Below are 20967 nucleotides of genomic sequence, written 5' to 3' on the forward strand. Positions count from 1 at the left end.
CATGAAAAAAAATTGTGTATGTACCTCACCCCCACACGTAAATTGCGGTCGAATTTTTAAAAGTAACTTATTTATTTTATATATCCTGAAATCCAAATCGCAACGTCTCACTCATAAGGTCACAGAGCGGATCACTTTACCCGACAAGTCGTCGTATCTTTTTAATAACAAAGGAAATTAGTATTCAGAATACCGTATCAACCACGTGTTTTTTTACTACAGCAATACAAAGACATTATCAGCTAAGTAATTCTAATTAGAACAGTATAACACTTCAATCTACTCAAACCTGAATGACTAATATCAAGTTTTCGGTATCATAGACATGTTTAAGAACGCTACAACGATGAATACTAAGCAATCAGCGAATGATATTATTCATTTCAGCTAACTAAAAACCGGTCTTTAAATAAATAATTTTCATATTATTTAATACGCATTGGTACTGATTCTGAGCGCAACTAAATTTTTGATTGTTCGCATCTTTTTTTACCAATGTAATAAGCAAATGACAGACAAGCCTAATTTAATTTAGAACTTTCAAACCTCGTGACTTTAGGTGCCAGTCGTGAGCCTATTATTTAAAGTAGAGTGCACTAAGGATCTTTAAATTTAAGTTTGTAGAAACAGTGCCTCAGGGAACAACAAAGAAGATATCAAAGTTACCTGAATAACACCCTGTAGAGTCCACGTTCATTCCATGCCTGCACAGGTGCAATTCTGTAGGCAGTGACATTGTGCAGAACGTCTGCTAGAGCTGCGATGAGCGACGCAGTTGGCAGAGGCTTGTGAAATTGTAGGGAAGGCGACAAGTTCATTTCGCCGCTCTTGTTTGCGCGCACCTCTAGTTCCGATCTTCGCTCTAATACCGATAGAGGCACATTTGGCTCTAAAAAAAACGATAAGTTAATAGAATATATTATACAATGAAAGACTACAGGGTGCATGCTACACGTTTAATATTTTATTAGAATTTGGATCACAATAAGTATTTGTATCACGATCTGTGGTCGTATTTGTGCACATCGATAGGCTCAATACAATATTGTGCATCTTGGATCACAGGATTATAATACGATGCAAATATCGTGACAAAATTGAGCGTTTAGCATCCGCTAAAATAAAATTATTCTATGAATCAAATTGTATTATTAATGTTGGATTGTAACTGGATTTATCGTAAAATTGTAGGAAGTCGACTGGCCTTGATTTGGCAACGGGTGACACTATCTATAGGCATAGTATAAAGAGAGACACAGTAGTCTGTTGGCCTTGAATTTCATAGTAAATGATGACCAGGACAACCCTAGGACATAGGGCCCTAACTACGTAGGCCAGTTCGGGTCACTCCTTTGCCACGCACTTGCCACATTTGCTTTGATTGGTCTGTATAGATGGTTTCGTCTAACCTCTGTATAATATCATATCCTTAGTATGTGGCATAGATAAATAACTTTAGTTCAGCACTTTTAAGTTAGCGTTTTCAAATATTTAAAGTATGTAGTGTTTTTACTCTCACCTATATAGTTTTTGTTCTCAGTGGTGTCATTACAGAAGTCAATGAAAATTTGCATACACTCCTCGATGAAATTTCCTTCATCCATTGCTTGGAGAACTTCACGTTCTAAAACCTTAAAAAAACACACGAAAGTTTCGTTAAGTTGTGGAACTCTTTATTTAATGAGGATTTAAGTCAATAAAATAATGAGTCCTCATTTTGTTGTACAGAATCTCTAAACTAACCTTAAATGACAGGCCTAAATGCTTAGCCTAAATGTATTGATATCCCAATCATGATGCTCCCTGCAGAAAAGGATATCACTAGATTTAAACTTGTGAATTTTGTTTAGAGATTCTGTACAATAGAGTTAGCTAAAATATTAGCGGTAAGAAAAGTTTCTTGAATATTTATTTTACTGGTCGGAGCGCGCTTGTCTAGAAGGTGCTTAGGCACTCTTGCTTTGAAGGAATGAACTCTATTTGTATGTAGAAGGAAAAGGGACGCTAGCAGGGCATTTCACACCTTAGCTGCAGTTCGTATCGAAAACGTTGAATATGCGTAACCTAGCACAAACATTTTATAAGGATAAATTGTAAATATATAATGGATGGAAAGTAGACCAAAGATAAGGAAAAACGCGCTTTATGAGTCAGTAAACTTCGAATATAGAATCATTACTTTATTTGCATTAGAAAAAGCAAGTAAACTTTTTATGACCTTAATTTTTATAGGACTCTTGTCAGACTCGGACACTCCAGCCCCTTCGAAGCATATACTTTTTAATATAGGGAAAATAGAGTAGCGCTAAATAGCCTTAATACGATGATTTTAACTATGGATATTTCAACCCAGTTGCATAAACCACGACTCATGCAACTGGGTCTAAATATCGATACCTATCGATTAATATCGTGTTTTGAAACACACGATATTAATCGTGGTATGTTACGTACCCTTTATTTACCTTATATTATGTCGCTAAACCACAAAATAAGCCTAAATAAATATGTTCGAACTGAAGCTAGTGTGATACCTAGGTACATCGTATAAACTGCAACCAGTAGGTACAGAGTCACGATTATTGTTTTCATTCTGACTAACCCGGCTTCGCTAAGTTGAAATTTGATATACCTCTATCTATACATATATATTATATAGCCTAACCCTGCTAACCCTAACCCCTCTGACTAACCCGGCTTCGCTAAGTTGAAATTTGATATACCTCTATCTATACATTGTATATTATATAGCCTATGTTACGTCTGGATAAAGTAGCTTTATTGTATGTAATAGTTATTTTAAACCGATTCAGAAGTTTCGGAGTTTATCGATTAACAAAAAAAATATTATTAGCTAGTATTAGTCAGAGATGTCTGGTATTAGTATAGATGAATTCCAATATAGAAACGACAAATGGCGGAACCAGTTTAGAAAATTTCGTAACTTGACGCAACGTAAAATTCGAGGGGCGTTAACCCGCTAAGGATATTGTCCTAAGACGTGCGTGCGTCTTGTTAGCAAATGAACCGGATAATTTATTGGGTACTATTCGATACAAGATGCTATTATATGGAATTTGTAATTTACTGATAAGCAATCGCTAATAACCACTACTAATATTATAAATGTGAAAGTGTGTTTGTTGATTTTTCGTTTATCCTTCAATCACGTCGCAACGGAGCAACGGATAGAGGTGTTTGAATGGGTAGGTATAATTTAAGACTTGAAGAGTGGCATAGGCTACTTTTATCCCGGAAAATCAAAGAGTTCCCACGGGTTTTTTAAGAACCTAAATCCACACGGACGAAGTCGCGGACATCAGCTAATATAATAAGCCATAAATAATTAAGGTATCCACGCAACACAGTAAATTAATGTTTTCTGGTGAACTATCCAAAAGTTCATCGTTCAAGTCAGATAAGTAGGAATGAAATCTGAACTCTCCATGTTAACCTTACGTTTTACATTGATAAACAGGTTAATGATGATAAGTGATAACAACATAACCATTAATGTATTAACTACGCAGTTTTTTGCCTCCAAAGCCGTGTGGGAATATTCTTCGCACAAGTGCGGAAGTAAAATGATCGCCAAACGAAACAACTGTTTCGGAGCCGCCATCTTTATCGATGTTTTTAAAGTAGGTAGGTACCAAGTTAGTAAGATAGGATATTAAAAACTCTTGTTTCTCGACATGACATATTATTAAGAACTCATTTTCAAGAATAGTATTCCTCGATTAGCTTTAAGTAATACGAACGGTACTCTTAAGTATTCTGTGGTATTACCAAAAACCTAGCTAACCAGTGATTATTTGGAGGTCACTGAACACATAAGGTACCTACTATAATTATGTTGACCTTCATTTACAGACGATTAGGTACCTATATTTTTTTTTTTTACTTGTCAGTTTTGTAGATAGGTAAGTAAAAAATGTTGAACATTATTTTAAATAAGTATTATTTTAAATACAGTTTGCGTATAAAAAAATTACCTAACCTCTCCCATAATAGACATTCTTCATTGGAGGCATCTATTGGAATACAATTATGTACCTATAGACATTCGTTAGATTCTGCGTCCACTCTGGTAAAGTAAATATTTAAACTGAATTACAGTTTCTTCTTCATAATATTGACACAGTCATTGCAAACACCAAAGAGTAAATATTGCAAGAGGAAAACGAAAATTAAAACAATATGTTCAAGTGTAAAACTTGAGTAGGTATGTACTTTTTAATTTCCATAGTACATAACAATGATATCTATCTGTAAATAATTTAAGCTTAAACGCACATACTACAAGTACATCTATTCACATAGCGAATTATGTCTAAATACCTATTATAATGATAAGGTACATTTTCAGTCCCAATATTTAAATTACATTTGTGTTTTAAGTACTTACTTAAACTTAATGAGATACATGTCCGTCTTATCAACTGCCGCCAAGGTACAATACATAGAACAAATTTAATTAAAATCTTGCTTATTCTACATCAAGATTTTTACATCAAGTTATTTACATTGTATTATAATATTTCTATAAGAATCTTCAATAAAACATACGTGTAACCGATAACCGTAGGTACGCGTAGATTGATAGATTAGGTACCTATAGAATCTATTAATAATATATTATGTATATGATTATATTACATATTAGTTAATTAGAGTAATAAACAAAAACCAATTATGTAACTAAATATTTCAGAAATGTGAGATAAGATAGGAGTATCACTATTCCTACGATTTACTTTATTACAATACTGAAAAACTAAAGCGTAGACCATAGACATTGTACCGACATAACCATACAGGAGATATAAATAAAAACATTAAATAGTCATAGTAGTGTCACCACTAATAGAATAAGTTGCTTATAGTCCTTCATCATTTAAAGAGGTCTAAATCTAAGCCAAATGCTTCCTTTGTTTTTAAGCATCACGCTTCTCGGGTCGTACTGTATGCTTGGCGTAGTCCTGGCGCAGGGTTCCACGACGAAATTGTCAAGTATGGTAGCCAGACCAGCTACGACCATTAGTTGAGCATATCGGGCCCCTGAAAACCAGTTATATTTTAAAACAACTAATCAATTGGCAATCACACTAATATTATAAAGGAGAAAGTTTGTATGTGTGTGTGTGTGTGTGTATGTTTGTTACTCCTTCACGCAAAAACTACTAGACGGATTGGGCTGAAATTCAGAATGGAGATAGATTATACCCTGGATTAGCACATAGGCTACTTTTTATCCCGGAAAATCAAAGAGTTCCCACGGGAATTTTAAAAACCTACATACACGCGAACGAAGTCGCGGGTATCAGCTAGTAATAAATAATAAGGTATTATTTTCATTGGTGAATTGCGCAACGAGTGGAAATTGAAACATATTGGCGCTTAGACCTTAATTAAAATAGTCAGGCCCAATAAAGAGGAAAAAAATAGAAGGTGGCTAATTTCTATGCTACACAAAACCTTCAAAGTATGGAGATTGTATTTTTAACTAACTGACAACATTCCTAAAATCACGTAAGTATATCCATTCAATTAATTATTCGAACATTGTATCGTTAACCAATCGAAGTTAATAGTCAAAGTATTCACGAGAATGTTGGCTATTGACCCCGTTTCTAACATTTTGTTGTTATCGATCTCGTTTCTCTTCTAAATTGACTAAATTCACTCATCCGTTATACAGAATCTCAACTGTAGTAAAAAAAAATTGGATCAGATAACTTATCGTCCTATATATAATATTAAAGCAGCTGGCAAAGCAACTTGAAAATATTGTTGAAAAACATAACATGTTTTCACATTTAGTTCGAGTGTTATAAATCACATGTACCGACTTACCTACTTAATACAATAACCAAAATCAATGCGTATTCAAATGAAAGTTCTCACGGCTCCTAAAATTGTTTGAATAACAATCGTTGATGAGAATTTTTAGCGATACAGTGATGTCATCTATTATAAATTCCAAACAATGACCATAATTTTTAAACAAGTGAGAAGACATTAAAAGCTAGAAATGTGTCATAATCATAGGCGAAACGATTACCTGGGCAACTCCTCGGTCCATCCCCGAAAGCGATAAAACCCTTCGGATTCAAATCGTCTCTAAACCGCTCGGGATCAAATTTATCCGGGTCCGGAAAATATTTTGAATCTTTTTGAATACAGTGGATTGGTATAATGACCGCTTCCCGAGCTTTCAATTTCAGATCAGTTCCAGGCAATGTGCAGGGTACTGTACATAGCCGTGTAGTCAGCGGCGTCGGTGGGTGCAATCTGAGAGTCTCCAAATACGTTTGAGCTGCCAAACGCATTCCGCATACAGCTTCATAGTTGAGACCATTGTAACGTTCTAAACTTTCTTTTATTTCAGTCCTCAATCTAGTTTGCAGATCGACATCTTTTGCCAATTCGTATAAACAAAACGACAACGTTGTTGCGGACGTCTCCAGCCCGGCCAACATAAAAATAAAGGAATTAGACGTAATTAATTCATCCGTCATAGGAAATCCTGCTTCTGTTTTTTGCACATTTAACATAAGCTGCAGAAAGTCACTTCGTTGTTTACCAGTTACACGCCTCTCTGTTAGCACTTGATTGATAATATCAGTGAAAAAAACTTCAACATTCAACGAGTAAGTTCTAAGATTCAGGAACTTAAAGAGTCGTGGACAAAATGTTCGACAGTATCGTTTTAATATTGTGGCCCGATCAGCTTTGAACATCTTTTGTGACATTATTAAAAAGGGTGACTGTTTATCCTTTAAAGACCCTGGATTGACCCCAAATGCACAGCTGCCTATAATATCAGTAGTGAATCGGCACATTAGTTTCGGTACCTCAATGTCCTCTTCGGATTCTTGAATAAGAACTGATTTCAACGTTTTTGCACACTCTGCTATTAAAGGAAACATAGCTTTCATCTTAGCTGAAGAAAATGTCGGTGTAACAATGTGCCGCATCTCTTGCCATTCAGAGCCACTCATGTTAGCTAGATTCCGTAGAAGTGGTTCCCGCTGGGTGTCCGTCGCAACGGATATCCGATCACTAAAATTGGTGAAATCCTTTGATAGTACTGCTTTTACTATATCTACATCGATTAATAATAAAGACGGCCTTCTCGCTTGAAAAATACCAACGTATTTCTCATCTCGGTATTCATCGTAAAAAAACTGAAGCGTTTTCGTATAACTTTGGCGCATTGTTAGCGTAGCACCAAAATTGCCGAATATAGGGCATGGCTCTCTATATGGCACCTTCCTATTATGCCAATACTTCCTTCCTTTAGTTGCATAGTGAAAAATAGTAAGTAAAAGCACTAACGAAAGCAAAGCCACTAATAAAATCATAGTAACACACATGTTCACTTATCGTCGCAAAAACTTTTGCGAATATATTAAATTAAACCACGTTTAGAGGGTGAACTAAAGTTGATTGTTCGCGGCGTTTTGTGTAGTAAACAAAGCAGCACGCGTGCCCGATCGAGTTCATGTGGTGGCGAGCGGCGCTAGCGACGGTGGCGGTCAGAAAGCGAATGAACAGTATCGCGTATCGCTAGCGAGCGTCGCCGTCAAGATAAGCTCTACGCGTAGCTTCAAGGTCGTTAATGTTGACGTACCAAGTCCGTGACTTGCATATATACCCACGTCCCGCATGCCCACTCTAAGGGCGTTTTTCACATAGTGAATTGGTCCTATAAAGGTGAAAGAAGCATATTATACATAGACATATTAGGCGTCGAGTACAGAACTATATCAGTGCACTACAACTTACAAGTCATTTTATAACGTATATGAGTAGAAATCTCTTAATTTGTATTTAAAGACCTAGTCAATTTAGTGTATGTTTAGGCGTAAGATTTGATTTAATCAGAAAAATGGAAAATGTAGACATCTCTTAACCTTCACATCAAAAACATTTGATGTTCGGATAGAATAAACATGTATTTTAGTTATGGCTCTAAGTAATTTATGATGGAGGAGTCATTGTTTGAACATTAATTAAAATTTAAATACACTAAAATTAAATCCTTCATTTGTTACAATTATTTTTGTACATTCTAAAGTTTTCTAGTGGTAATTCTAAGGTAATTTATTTATATTTAGAACTCAGCCGCAGTGTAGAAACGTTCTTATAACATGCATTGTATTCCAAAACAAGAATAAGTAATAAGCAGCAAATTACACATTCCACCGCTGCTGGACAGTTATCGCAATCGCGAAGTTTAATCTCTCAAACCGACTGTAGAGTTATTTTTGGCGCAAATACTATAACTGGTAATTAATAAAATGTTAGTGTACTAGCTACCCCGCCCGGCTTCACTCGGCTTGCATTTCTGAAAATCCATTCTTAGTGGAGATCTACTTAATACCTAGGTCCTAGAGAAAACACAACGTGCATAAACTCAAGTTTTAGACCCAGCATTATGGTGTCAGTCGAAGAATCTCCAACAAAGTTGAAAACTATGATACAAGAGCTGGCAATTGAATGTAGCTGTTTTGGTCTGAAAATGAATGAAAACAAAACGAAAGATATGAACTTGTGATCAACATAAGTGTTTCTTCTTATTATACCTACTCATAGCCAATAAACTACTTAATTATTGTACTACGATCTAGCCTAATTTATGACTAATAATAAGTAGTTTAACTTTAAACTGAGCTTATAAATTATCTTATATACTAAGAAATTGTCCATTGACGCATCTTAGTGTTTCTTGAATATAGATACACTTTGTTCACTTGTTCTTTCAAGTTTCGAAATAAAATTAAAGTGCGTTTATATTCATTAACATTTATAAATTCTACGAACGACACCGACTTTAATTTTATGATCCCACATACGAGTGCAAAAACGAAATACCTACGTGAGTGTTATTACCGTAGTTGCATATTGTTATGTACTTGATAACCAGTTAAGTCCCAACAATCGACTATTTTCATTTGTGAACAATGTAAAGTAATAAAATATATGAGTACTGTTTAGCACTTTGAGCAAATTAGTTTTTAATTATATTGCGGTGCGTTTTTAAAACAATGTTTACTAACATAACTACGTGGGGTTTACCAATAAGCAAAACTGAAAATAGAGATTACGATTTTGCATTAAGGATAGGTACAGCGCGATCGGTAGTAGGTAACTTAAAAACGAGTAAGTATCTATTGCGCACACTTATACAGATGTGTGCGTACTAGCGAGATAATAAGTAGATTCAGTTAGACAGAAGTAAGCAAGTTAACAAATCAGTGCCAATTATATATACAACTTTAAATATATTATTAATCAGTTTCGACATAATTATTTAACACCATTTGTTCAGGTTAAATACATTTACAAGTTATCTTATTAGGTTGAATAATGTAATACATTCGACCGATGACAATACATACCAAATAGATACACATAAAATATAGTCTGAGAGGTCGTAGACAAAACTTGAGGAGGTGCTTTATACAAGCTCAAAGTTTGTATTATAGTGCCTCTACCTTTTCTGACTATGACTAAACGCGCCTGCCGGACCGCCATTTCTTAATTCACCGCAAAACTATTTATGAACGAATATAATATATGTACGATGTTCGATAAAATTAAACCAAATTGCAGGTAATTTTTTTTTTTTAATTTCTTTTTTTTTATTGTTTAGTTTTGTTAGGTGTTTAGTTTTGCTTAACGTTTTTTCAGAAAGATGTTAGAAAAAATTAAACTTGACAGCAGCAAAAACCTTGAAGCCACCACAGTCTATTTGACACGATTTCGTTTTCCTTACTCGGGTAAAGACTAAAGAAAAAGAACGACCTGACAAACTTCAATCAAGCACCTCATTCAAATTTTCACCTGCCTTTGAGCCTAACACGTATGATTGAACATACATTTTTATTACTTCTGACGCACCCAGACCTAAATATAACTATCATCGCGAACCACGTAGGTGGTCCTCAATATTTGATGCACGTACAACTGCGGTTACTATAATTTATAGATCATTATAGCACACCATTTTATAGTTGTAATGATAAACGTTGATGTTTGTTTTTCTTGTGTTGGGTATATAAATGTGAGCCGTTAAATTACTGCCTTTTTTAATGAATAATAGATAGTCATTCGTATTTGACTGTTATATGACTTCCAAAAATTCTTTCACCTATAGAAAGCTACATTATCAGCAAGTAAGATAGGCTATATTTTATTTCTAAAAAAAATTAGAGATCCCTTGAACACGCGTTCAAACCAACCATCCACATATTTTATATTTAAAAAAAAAACCTCACAAATAATAAAATAATTTTACTATTTACTATCAATAAAAACCTGTTACTAACCTGCGTGTGAGAAGAGGTTCGAGCAGTAAGCGTGGTCAATAAGGAAGCCGCCGCGGAACGAACTACGTTGGCCTCGCCTTCTTGAGAGAAAACTTCCATTCCATGCTGTACCAACGACTCTTTAGGAACACCTGGCCAGGTTCAATTGATACACTGTCACTATCCTTGGTTGAAGAACTTTTCTTTTGTATTTGTACATATTATAAAAGCGAGTGTCTGTCTGTCTTGCACAGCTAGCTAGATAGACACTTTAGCTTTTCACGACTTATACGTTTAGCTGATTATGACGAAAAGTATAGAGATAGTTTGCATCCCGGGGAAGAACATAAGCTACTTTTGTTCCCGGAAAATCAAGGAGTCCCCAGGGAAATTTAAAAACTTAAACCCTCGCGTACGAAGTGGCGGGCATCATCTAGTAATTTGATTATGTAATACTTTTAAACTTGTTGTTGGTCTAGTGGTTAGAATGTTCGAGTGCAGATGACGAGGTTCTGGGTTCGATCCCGGGTCGGGCCAAAAATAGTTAGGTATTGGATTTTTATGTTAAGAAATTCTCAGTAGATGCTAGCCCGAAGTTAGGAAGTTAGCGGTGTTATCCCTGTGCTTCGGAGAGCACGTAAAGCCATCGGTTCTGCGCTAGATCTCTCTCTGGTCGTGTCGGATTTCCGTTCCATCGGGCTATGAAAGTGAGCGAATAGCGACTGCACCTGTGTTAGCGCAAACATTTGTGTCAAATTATAAAATACCCAACTGCTCGGGATATGTTATCTCCATTAAGATTAGTAATCTCAATAGAGATTGGCCGCTGTGGACGAAATTAGGTCTGACATTTTTTTAAACTTACATTGGATCAACTGCGGCATTAGTTGCGTGTACTGGGCAAGGGCGGCCATGATGTGCAAAGCGGTGGCGCGCAGTTCCGTGCCATTGCCAGTACTGCATTTGACTACAGCGCGGACTACGCTGCCGTTCCATACTTCACTCCATCTCTATTGCCAGAAAAATAAAATGCATTTCAGGAATTAACAACAGGAACAGGAATTAATCAGGAAGGAACAATTTAAAAAGTTTATGCTAAATTGTTCTATAGTAAAATTCAGAGTTTTTAAACAGACTTACATGAAACTTAACAATAAAATTGAATTTAAATTTTAACTCTTTCTATTATGGGATAAAAAGTATCATAATATTATATTATATACACATTTCAGTCTGACTTTAAAGTCTAAATATCTTTAATTAGTAAGAAAAATCACAGCGACCTAACAAGTTTCGCATTTAATTCATTAAATATAGTATGGATTATGATCATAATAGAATTCTGCACGAAAGAGAAATCAGAAAGACCAGTTCATGTATAAATAATGAAATATAGCTTATAATGGAAAATAAATCTTATCTTGATTACATCACTATGATACATAAAGCATGTACCTACGTACTTACATGATATACGATGTGTTGTTTATTGAGTACCTACTAGCTGTTATCCAGGTCTGCGTGAAATTGGTAAATATAAATAACTTTAATATTTCAATAAAGAATAAGTTTTTTATGGTCCCGTCTCATTCATAATGCTTCTCGCGGAAAACTAGATTTAATGGGTAGCACTAAATTTAGATGGTATTACCAACCTCTTCAAAACGAAGTTTCGCATTCATCATGCTAAAAGCTTTTCTACCTAAAGCCTTCTATTACCTTCTTTTGATTTTGGGTGACTAAGGTTAAAATCTATAGAGTGCACTTTACTTAGACTTAAGTTTCAGTTAAAACGAGACAGACTTATGCCAGCGGTATAACGCTGTCTCGTTCTGGGCAAAGTCAAAGTGTGTCTATATCCTTGTGTTGTTCAAACATTTGGTCTCTGACCGACGCGGATAACTCTTTTGCCTGCAATTCTTCACTCTAGCACTAAACTTGGGAACAATATGATCGACTTTTACATGAAATGTAATCGTACTGAGGTAGACTCTTAAAGCCTTCACAGTCTGGATAAGGAACTATAGTCAAGTATAAAGAAATCCTGCCTTAGATTGATGGAACGTACCTGTACTGGCACAGAATCTTCACGGATCTGCCTCAACAAAGCGAGCAAAGAGAGCATAGCGTCCAATTTGCACGCCTGCCCTTTCCGCCCCGCGCCAGACGCGCATCCGCTCAGAGCATACGTCATCACCTTCAAGCTGTGGATTAGCGAATCCTCTGATAACTTGCAGTACCGAGAATGTATTGCGTATCGTATGCAGCGTATCAACTCGTTGAGATATCCTGGAAATTGTCTTGTTGTTACTCATACTAGTCGGAAACAATAGTATTGTTTACTTAGTCTTTGGTTATTCCCCGTTATTGCTAACTAGATGATACCCGCAACTTCGTCGGAGAAACGTATATTGTGTAATATAGTCAAGTGGCTAATATATTTAGCGAGGGCATGCAAGTGTTTTTCAGCATGTGATGCGAAACAGATGGCGAGTGATTTCGCACAAACATCGTAATAAGAAAAAAGAAATCGCAATGTGCATGACAGGATAAGCTTAGACGTAAATCGCCTTTTTACTTTTAAAATTTTCAATTTTCAAGATAAACTCAACTTCACTATGTAATATTTTTATAATTTTTATGATAGTGTTTTTTTACCTACACTTCACGGAAATTTCTAAATCATTTTTAGATACACATATCAAAATTGCGAAACCGGCAGGAATCGAACTTGCGTCTTCTGGGTTCACCACACGCTTACGGCAAATAACAAACAGCAGGCATCGGCAAACACCACAGAGTTTTTTTTATACACAGTGTTTGACTTGTAGCCAATCGGATCAAACGACAAGCGCTCCCAAGCGTTGGCAAGCATACGCAAACACGCGTTTGCTCGCCGATGCTGGCTGTATGTGATCTGTCGCAAACGTCTGGCAGCACCATACTGCCGTCCTAAAGCTAAAGTGTCGTTAACTACCAAAACCAAGTTTCGAGATATGATCAAAAAAGCGCGGATTTATAAAGAAATGATGCCATTTGATAACTAATAAACATATACAAAACTTGAAACTATAGAAATGTAGAGCAAACAGAGCACTTTCGAATAGCTGTATTTTTAAGTTTCTAGAATAAATAATAATTATAGCAGGAGAGTTTTGGCTTTTTAGTCTAGCATTTTTTCTAACAACGGCTTATATTTACATAACTAAAATGTCGTTAGATTACCCTTTAAGACGTTTATGGCTTGGATTGCATTTACTTTTTTTATCCTTTTACGGAACTTAAAAAAATTATATAATTTCTAAAGTAAAATGACTCTAAAAGACTTTAACGACATAATATGTTAGGTTATGTTCCTAAAAACTATCAATAACAAAACACTTAAATGCGGCTCTTGTAATTTAAACACATTTTAGTCTAGAAGAATAGAAATGATTTGTTTACAGTAGCGTTTTTTGGGGAGACTTGCTAAACTAAAATGTGGCTTATTACAAAAGATCGCACCGTAGCGACGTTTTAGGTTAGCATTGCTTATAAATATTTGAGGTTTTCCAATGAAAGTAACGGTAACTACAATTACAATTGAAAGAGCATCAGTCCGAAAGTGCCCATGCTCGTCTAGAATCTCCGTTATGTACCGATGAGTAGTCAGTGATCCCTTTTCACGAGCTCCTCCAGTCCGGGAAACACACACAAGTTCGATTTTTCCGTCGATTGACATGCCACTCCAGAACATGCTCGATCCCCCGCCATATTCTACTCTTTCTTCTATGCAAGCCTGAGCAAATCGTTCGCCTTGTCTTCTGTACACTCTCTTTCGCCCGTCATTACAAAATAAAGATACTCTTGTTTCATCCGAGAAGAGTCCAGCCTTCCATTGGTCGAGGGTTCAGTTGACATGCTCACGGGCAAATTGCAACCTTTCCCTGCGATGCTGTGCAGTTAATTTCCGACCCCTAGCAGGTACGCGGACCGCAATTTTCTTCTCTCGCAACCTTCTTCTAATCGTAGACGTGCTCACTGTAGCTCTGCGAACTTCTCGGAACTGCCGTTGCAGCTCAACGACATTAAGGAGTCGATTGCGCGAAGAAGATATCACAATAAAGCGGTCGTCTCTTTCGGATGTGCAGCATCGTTGACCTGATCCATGCCTCCGGATGTAGTCCCCAGTCTCTGGAAACCTTTGGAATACCCGCTGCACGGAAGAACGACTCAAATTAAGTTGCCGTGCCACATCACATTGTCGCACCCCTGATCGCAGTAGTGCAACCACTTGAGAGGCTTCTTCAGCAGTAGTGTCCATCTTGAGGGTTAGTTTTCTTGCGGTTAGAGTTAACGTGTGTCCTCTTCAACGTTTGGATGGTGAATGCCCTTATTTTTTACTTATACTGGCCATTTTATAGCCCATGAAGTTCAAACAAGTCGTGGTCCCTATAATGAGGATTTTTGCAACATTTTCTTTGACGTACCGTATTCAGGTTTATATCGTTTATGAAATGTAACTATTGTTTGATAAAAGGTCTTTAAACGTTCTTTGCATTGATATCAATACTGTTTGGGTTAGATGTACAGGCTTGGTAATATTACAGGTTAAAAGCCTCATTTTCAGATAGGTGCGATTTTTGTGACGCCGAGTGTAGTTTAGCTAGTTAGTTTAGTTTGTTTGCTTGCTGAAAAGCTACTTCATTTTATACACATAGAAAAAACAATTTTAAAACATGAAATGTTTTTGCAGTAAGTATTACAATAAATATTTGAAACGACAAAAAGACACGCCTCTTACGGCGAGTCTTTTTGTTGCTTCTGCCACTAGTAGCTAGTTCATTATTGATTTATTTTAATATTAACTATTAATATAAAAATAATAATGATTGTAGCAAAACGGAACACTAAATGGCTGCAACTATAAATAATTTCAAATGCATGTTTCGCGCTCTTATAAAAACAAATATTTACTTCGATATTTTGTCCGCCATCGTGACAAAATTGGCGGGAGAACACTGAGCCCGTGCGCCACATCTACTCCAGAAAGCTCTCGCAGGCGCACTCAGGCGCACTTATGACTAAATTAATTCACAATAAAGTTACAACCTGGCGAGATGCGGAAATAGTTAGAGACATTTAAGTTATGTATTGCGGGATAGAGTCATTTCAGTCTAGGAAACAATATTTTTTTGCAAAATATAACTAAACTGTAACGCGTTTATGTGTGATTAAAGACATTTTAGTCTAGCATTTTCGTTTAAAGACATTTAAGCTATGGAATTTAAGAAAAAAACCTTGTAGCAATAAAAATTAACGCCGCTTAGAGACATTTTAGACTGGCAATGTCAGTTAAATACGTTTAAGTATTGTTATTATATAAACAGGTAGTTACTTAACGACGTTCTTCATATTGCTATATCAAAAACTACAGCAGCTAGGAAAATACCGGTTAGATTGGTCGATAGAAAAAAAAATTCTGAGTAAGATAGTGTTAAAAAGTCAAATTTGACCAAATGTTGGTTAACGACGTTTTAGCTTGAGGAGGGCAGCATAAGAGTAGTGATCCTCAATACGAGGATCACAATCACATTGAATCACTTTTTAAAATTAAACTGGATAAAAATCTGATAAAATTATTGGCTTACCTAAAACATGAAAATTTTTCAAGTCGATCCTTTCCAAACAGGTAAGCAAAATCTTCAACAAACTTTCCATCTTAGTGCAACTATAGTCGCCTTGATGTTCAACAAATAAGATACACCTTACAAGCACTTTTACTATGTATATCCGTAGCTGAGTTAGCTCTATGTCCTCTTGCAGTGTTTGTTGCGGGTAAAGACGATCTCGGCTCAATAGAGATATGACCGTGGCGTCATTACCGATGAAGGATGACTTGATCCATAACATCGTATTGTTTTCTACAAATATACAAAAAATTTAGAACTATATATTAATGTTAACGCCTACCTAAAAATTATATAACCGAGGAATTATATTACACGTAGCTATATTTATATGTGTTTTCAACGTAAGCGGTTTTGTGGTCTTGCGGTTACAACCTTTAGCAGCAAAATATCACAGTGTTTTAGCACTTAACATACATAGAATGCCCTTGTAAAAACCATTCCATTTTCTATAAAACTAAATAGTATGCTATCAATAGATTTCAACAAGAGGTTATTCAAGGGACATCAACAAACTCCTCAAAAGTCTGCAACGCATTAGGGATCCTTCTAGTGCCGATAATGTTCATAGGTTTACCATTTAACATCAGGTGACCCGCTTGCTAACTATATCTATTTAAAAAAACTTCACTGCTATGACTATTAGTAATCTTTAACTATTATCAAAGTCTCCCATAGTCATATAAACATACCTCCTTTTGGAACATTGTCAATATACGCGACTATAAACTGCAGCAATGAGATCAACAGAGCAGTATCGCGGGAAGAGGCCGGCGGCGCGTTCAGAAACCTTTTGGTGTGCTGCCACGGCAGACACCCCAGCTCTTTAGCATTGGCTGGTGATATTTGTATCAGATGTGTGTAGCTAAACAAATATGTAAAACAAGTTTGATGAAGTACCTATCAATTATGAAGAAAATGTAGCTTTAATGATTTTAGTCCGTTGTAACTATATTAAATCATAGCAGCAATTGAGAATTCAGTCGGTCATACAAATTTATAAACGAAAATCTGCAGTTGGTGGATTCGTTTTGAAAAGACAAATATGAAACCTTTCTTGTTTTGAATAACATGAAACATGAAAATAAATAAAAGAAAAACTACTTTGGCTTCTTGCAAGAACTACTCAAGTGGAGAAGGCGTGCCCTGGGGTATTTCCTTCCAACTATCCTAATTGTTCCTTTAAAAACTCGACAACGCATTGGTAGTAACTCTGATATTGCAGTGATACATGGTGGTGGTAATCCACCGTCAAGTCTTTTATGCTACTTGGTTTTTATTAGTACAACAAGAAAGTACAAACAACATTTCAATGCAGTCTCTTCGACGACGATTAAGTCGTGAATGTAGAAACCATTTGGTCAAATTTCACCAGTAGAAAGGTTATATTATTCCTGAGTGGCATAGGCTATATTTTTTTAATTACAGATCCCTTTGAAAATTGCAACAAGCTACCAGTGCGAAGCCGGGGCGGGTCGCTAGTATGCAATAAAATAAACAAAAGTTTGGGTATAGTTACCTCTCCAATAAATGCAATGCTTTGTGAACTTGCGCGTGCGTAGTGGCATTTTCTAATGCCAGCAGATGTTTGGAGCAGGAGTACTGAAGATAGGCGGATTTTAGAGCGGTCAACTCAATCAAAGGAGGCGGTGACACTGGCGATAGGGGTGTGGAAGTGCGCAGAAGCTTGACACCTCCACCGCACACCCACCACCAGCGAACGCGAATCGCATTCCTCCACAACTCTTCGCTTAACAGCCACTCTGTTTATAACAAGAGTCAAGATATACTATTTTAGCACATAAAGTTATCCTAAATATTATTTTATAGTATTTATGGTATGCATTATTTGTTAGTTGATGTGCCTTTAACAGTAAGTATACAATATTACAAAAGTCAGTAAGAACGTACCGTACGTATAGGTATGACAGCCCCTGTACTAGTTAACACTGTATTACAGTGGTAACATTTTGATTTTAAATTCTGGAAGGGGAAAAATTTAGCCAGAGTTATTGAATTTAGGCAGCTGTTATACTACACTATATCCACGGAGAGAAGTTAATATAGGGATCTCTGTGTAACGTTATCCTATACACATGACAAGGACAAAAAATCAGTGAGAATAAACAATTTTGAGTGAGCAACCAATCACAAACGATTTTTACGGACCGAAGTTAGTACGGAAAACATAGGCTCATTTGTGATTGGTTGGTCACTCAAAATTGTTAACATCCACTGATTTTTTGCCTTTGTCATTTGTATGGGACTACCTAAAGATACATAGAGTATAGTGCGGCCAAAGCAATCAAACGAGGCGGCAACATTGGCGATAAGATTGAAGAACTGCAGCAGAACTAGTAGGCGGAGTAAATTGGCTGTGAAAGACGGACAGACAGACACACGAGTGATCCTAAAAGGGTTCGTTTTTTCATTCGGCCGTACGGAACCCTAATGTTATCCAGATGTTTACATTGTATGGCTATCTAAAAGAAACATAAGGCGACGTAACAACTTACCAACAGATGAGTGTTCAGTATTAGGGCTCGTGCTCCAATAGCTATTGACCCTAAACGGAAGGGATGTCCTCTGGGTTACGCTGAGAGGTAACGCGGGAACTCGACGGCGGTTAGCGTCCAACTCCTGCAGGGTGAACCCCGCCCACGCTACCAACGATAACACTTGCGCTGCCATCAACACTGTATTGTCATTTGCGGGAAACACTAGAATCACTGGAAAGATAGTTTGGGTTATCAATTAACAATCTTTTTGGTGCTCGTAACTTGTGATAATGTTTTAGTTTGCATTCCCAAGTTAGATGGATATTGGATAGTTACATATATAAACAGAAAAGTATGTTTTTATTTAATATGGTAAAATGTAGAAAACCTAACTAACCCATTTTTAAAGATCCTATGGAAATTCTTTGGTTTCTCAGGATAAAAAGTAGCCTATGTCACTTAGGCCTTGTACCATATTTATACAAAAAGTCACGTCGATCTATAGCTCCGTTGCAGCGTGATTAAACAACAAACACACTTTCGCATTTATAATATTAGTAGGGAAGTTAGAGATACCCTAAACTTTACCAACCTCTCAGTAACAGTAAAGGCAGATCAGATATCTTGGCCAAAGTGTGGCGGCTCACGAAACAGACGCTGTTCAGTACTGACACACAACTGATCGCGCATTCGGGGAAGGCCAAGTAATCATCCACCATCAGAGATAACCTAAAAATAAAGTATACTCAAAAACATACCAATGTGTACAATAGTGTACAAAAAACTCAAAAATTGTATTGTTGTGAATGTCCTTCTTTGTAGAACAAAAATTCTTCTATTGTCTGCATAAATGACATCTGTTAGCATTTGCATAGGAAATACCCAAGTAAAGTGACGATCAATTTCAAGCCGTCATATTGTAAAAAAGGTTCGTGAAGTTCCTGTTAAACTTCAGGACGTCTAATACTTGAACGAGACTTGATGTCTGAAGGACAATACCAAAATTACCTGAGTAAAGTGATGATCAGTTTCAAGCCGTCATATTGTAAGAAAGTTTCGTGAAGGTCTTGTTGCCGCAACATAACTGCCAGCTGTTGCAATGTACTGCGTCGCAGCGCTGGCTCCAATGTTGGCTGATTCGGACGGTTTTGCGTCACATACTCCAAAGTATCTTCGTCGAGAACCAAGTCTTGTTTCAGGACGTCTAATATTTGAATGAGACCTGATGTCTGGAAACAAACAATAACATTAGAAGGGCTAGAACCCAGAGCCGTAAAACTAGTTAAAAAAACAATAACATTAAGAAAATAGAAAAATTATTTTTTCAACTAAATTTTACAAGTACTCATAAATCATCAAATGCGTCTACCACTGGTTCGAAATCGAAATATTTTTAAAACATAGAAACAGAATATTGGCACTGACTTGGGTATTCTTTGTAGAACTAGACTGGTCGACATTGAAATCTTGTATATCGACTCGTCTCAATGCATTTAGCATGATGTCAGCACGCAGAGATTCTCGAGGAGGCAAATATTTGCTATCATCTGGAGAAAACAATATCATTAAATATACAACTATATTATTCCAAGCAAAAAAAAGTGTTCGGAGAAAAACTTTTCGGAGTTATGTGCGTTTTAAGTAATTCAACATCACTTGCTTTAACGGTGAAGGAAAACATCGCGAGGAAACCTATATCCCTGTGAATCTGGCGTCATCAAAGATGTGTGAAGACTGCTAATCCGCACGTGGCCAGCGTGGTAGACTATGGCAAAACCCCCTTCTAATTCTGAGAGGACACCCGTGCCCTGTAGTGAGCCGGCGATGGGTTGATCATGATGATGATGATGGTGAATACTGTATAAATAATTGAAATTGCTTTAGCAATAAGGCACCCTTTGTTTAGTTTCTTAAGTATCTATATATTGTTTTTCTGTAATGTGTATGTGCAATAAAGGCTTCTAAATAAAAAACATAAAAAAAAATTTGATGAACTTGCCTAGCAACAGGCAGAGAGACTGTACGGCGTCCAAGGTCACAGCGGCGCAGTTCACGAACAGAAGTCGCACCAGCCCCTCAACCATTTCCGACCGAGGCACCCCCATACACTCCACGATGTCTGGTTCGAGAGACTTACAGATTGCTTTTCCTGAAAAAAAAAAATTACATGTTAGAATAACTAACACCGAAGACCCGACGGGCAGATCTTCGAATATCAGGAACGCGGAGAAGGAACAATGAAATGATCGTATCCAACGGAGTGCAAACGGTTTTTTTTCTGACAGTTCTTATATACAATTTGTTGACCATAGATAATAATCATTAGGCACGATCTACATTATAGTCACAATAGGCCGCGAACGCATTAACAATTTAACAAATGGGAAAGCTTGTATGTTTGTTTGCTTGTTGGTTGGTCTTTCAATCACGTCGCAACAGGACAGCGGATCGACTTAATTTTGTGTATGGGTATAGTTAAGGACC

The 20967-nt window shown here is 36.5% G+C and overlaps 2 protein-coding genes across 3 annotated transcripts in view; both read right to left on the reverse strand.

The window, feature by feature from the left end:
- The window catches only part of LOC123879204 (rotatin-like), a 36379-nt gene that overhangs the window by 8480 nt on the left and 6932 nt on the right, over positions 1–20967 (reverse strand). For both annotated transcript variants that reach the window (XM_045926813.1, XM_045926822.1), the window contains 13 exons: positions 20483–20632; positions 19909–20030; positions 19492–19712; positions 19076–19212; positions 18502–18714; positions 17505–17748; positions 16678–16850; positions 15947–16219; positions 12385–12605; positions 11182–11326; positions 10338–10468; positions 1520–1631; positions 667–889 (listed from right to left, as the gene is read on the reverse strand). In XM_045926813.1, the coding sequence (XP_045782769.1) occupies positions 667–889; positions 1520–1631; positions 10338–10468; positions 11182–11326; positions 12385–12605; positions 15947–16219; positions 16678–16850; positions 17505–17748; positions 18502–18714; positions 19076–19212; positions 19492–19712; positions 19909–20030; positions 20483–20632 (2365 nt within the window). The remainder of the gene's footprint in view (positions 1–666; positions 890–1519; positions 1632–10337; positions 10469–11181; positions 11327–12384; positions 12606–15946; positions 16220–16677; positions 16851–17504; positions 17749–18501; positions 18715–19075; positions 19213–19491; positions 19713–19908; positions 20031–20482; positions 20633–20967) is intronic.
- On the reverse strand, positions 4204–7629 carry LOC123879337 (cytochrome P450 6a2-like). Its single transcript, XM_045926988.1, has 2 exons — positions 6065–7629; positions 4204–5061 (listed from the first exon to the last, which is right to left on the reverse strand). Exons 1-2 carry the CDS (start codon positions 7377–7379, stop codon positions 4898–4900), a joined length of 1479 nt encoding a protein of 492 aa, XP_045782944.1. The 5' UTR covers positions 7380–7629; the 3' UTR covers positions 4204–4897.

The sequence above is a fragment of the Maniola jurtina genome, chromosome 3 (genome assembly GCF_905333055.1).
Source record: "Maniola jurtina chromosome 3, ilManJurt1.1, whole genome shotgun sequence".
In the NCBI taxonomy this organism is placed as follows: Eukaryota; Metazoa; Arthropoda; class Insecta; order Lepidoptera; family Nymphalidae; genus Maniola; species Maniola jurtina.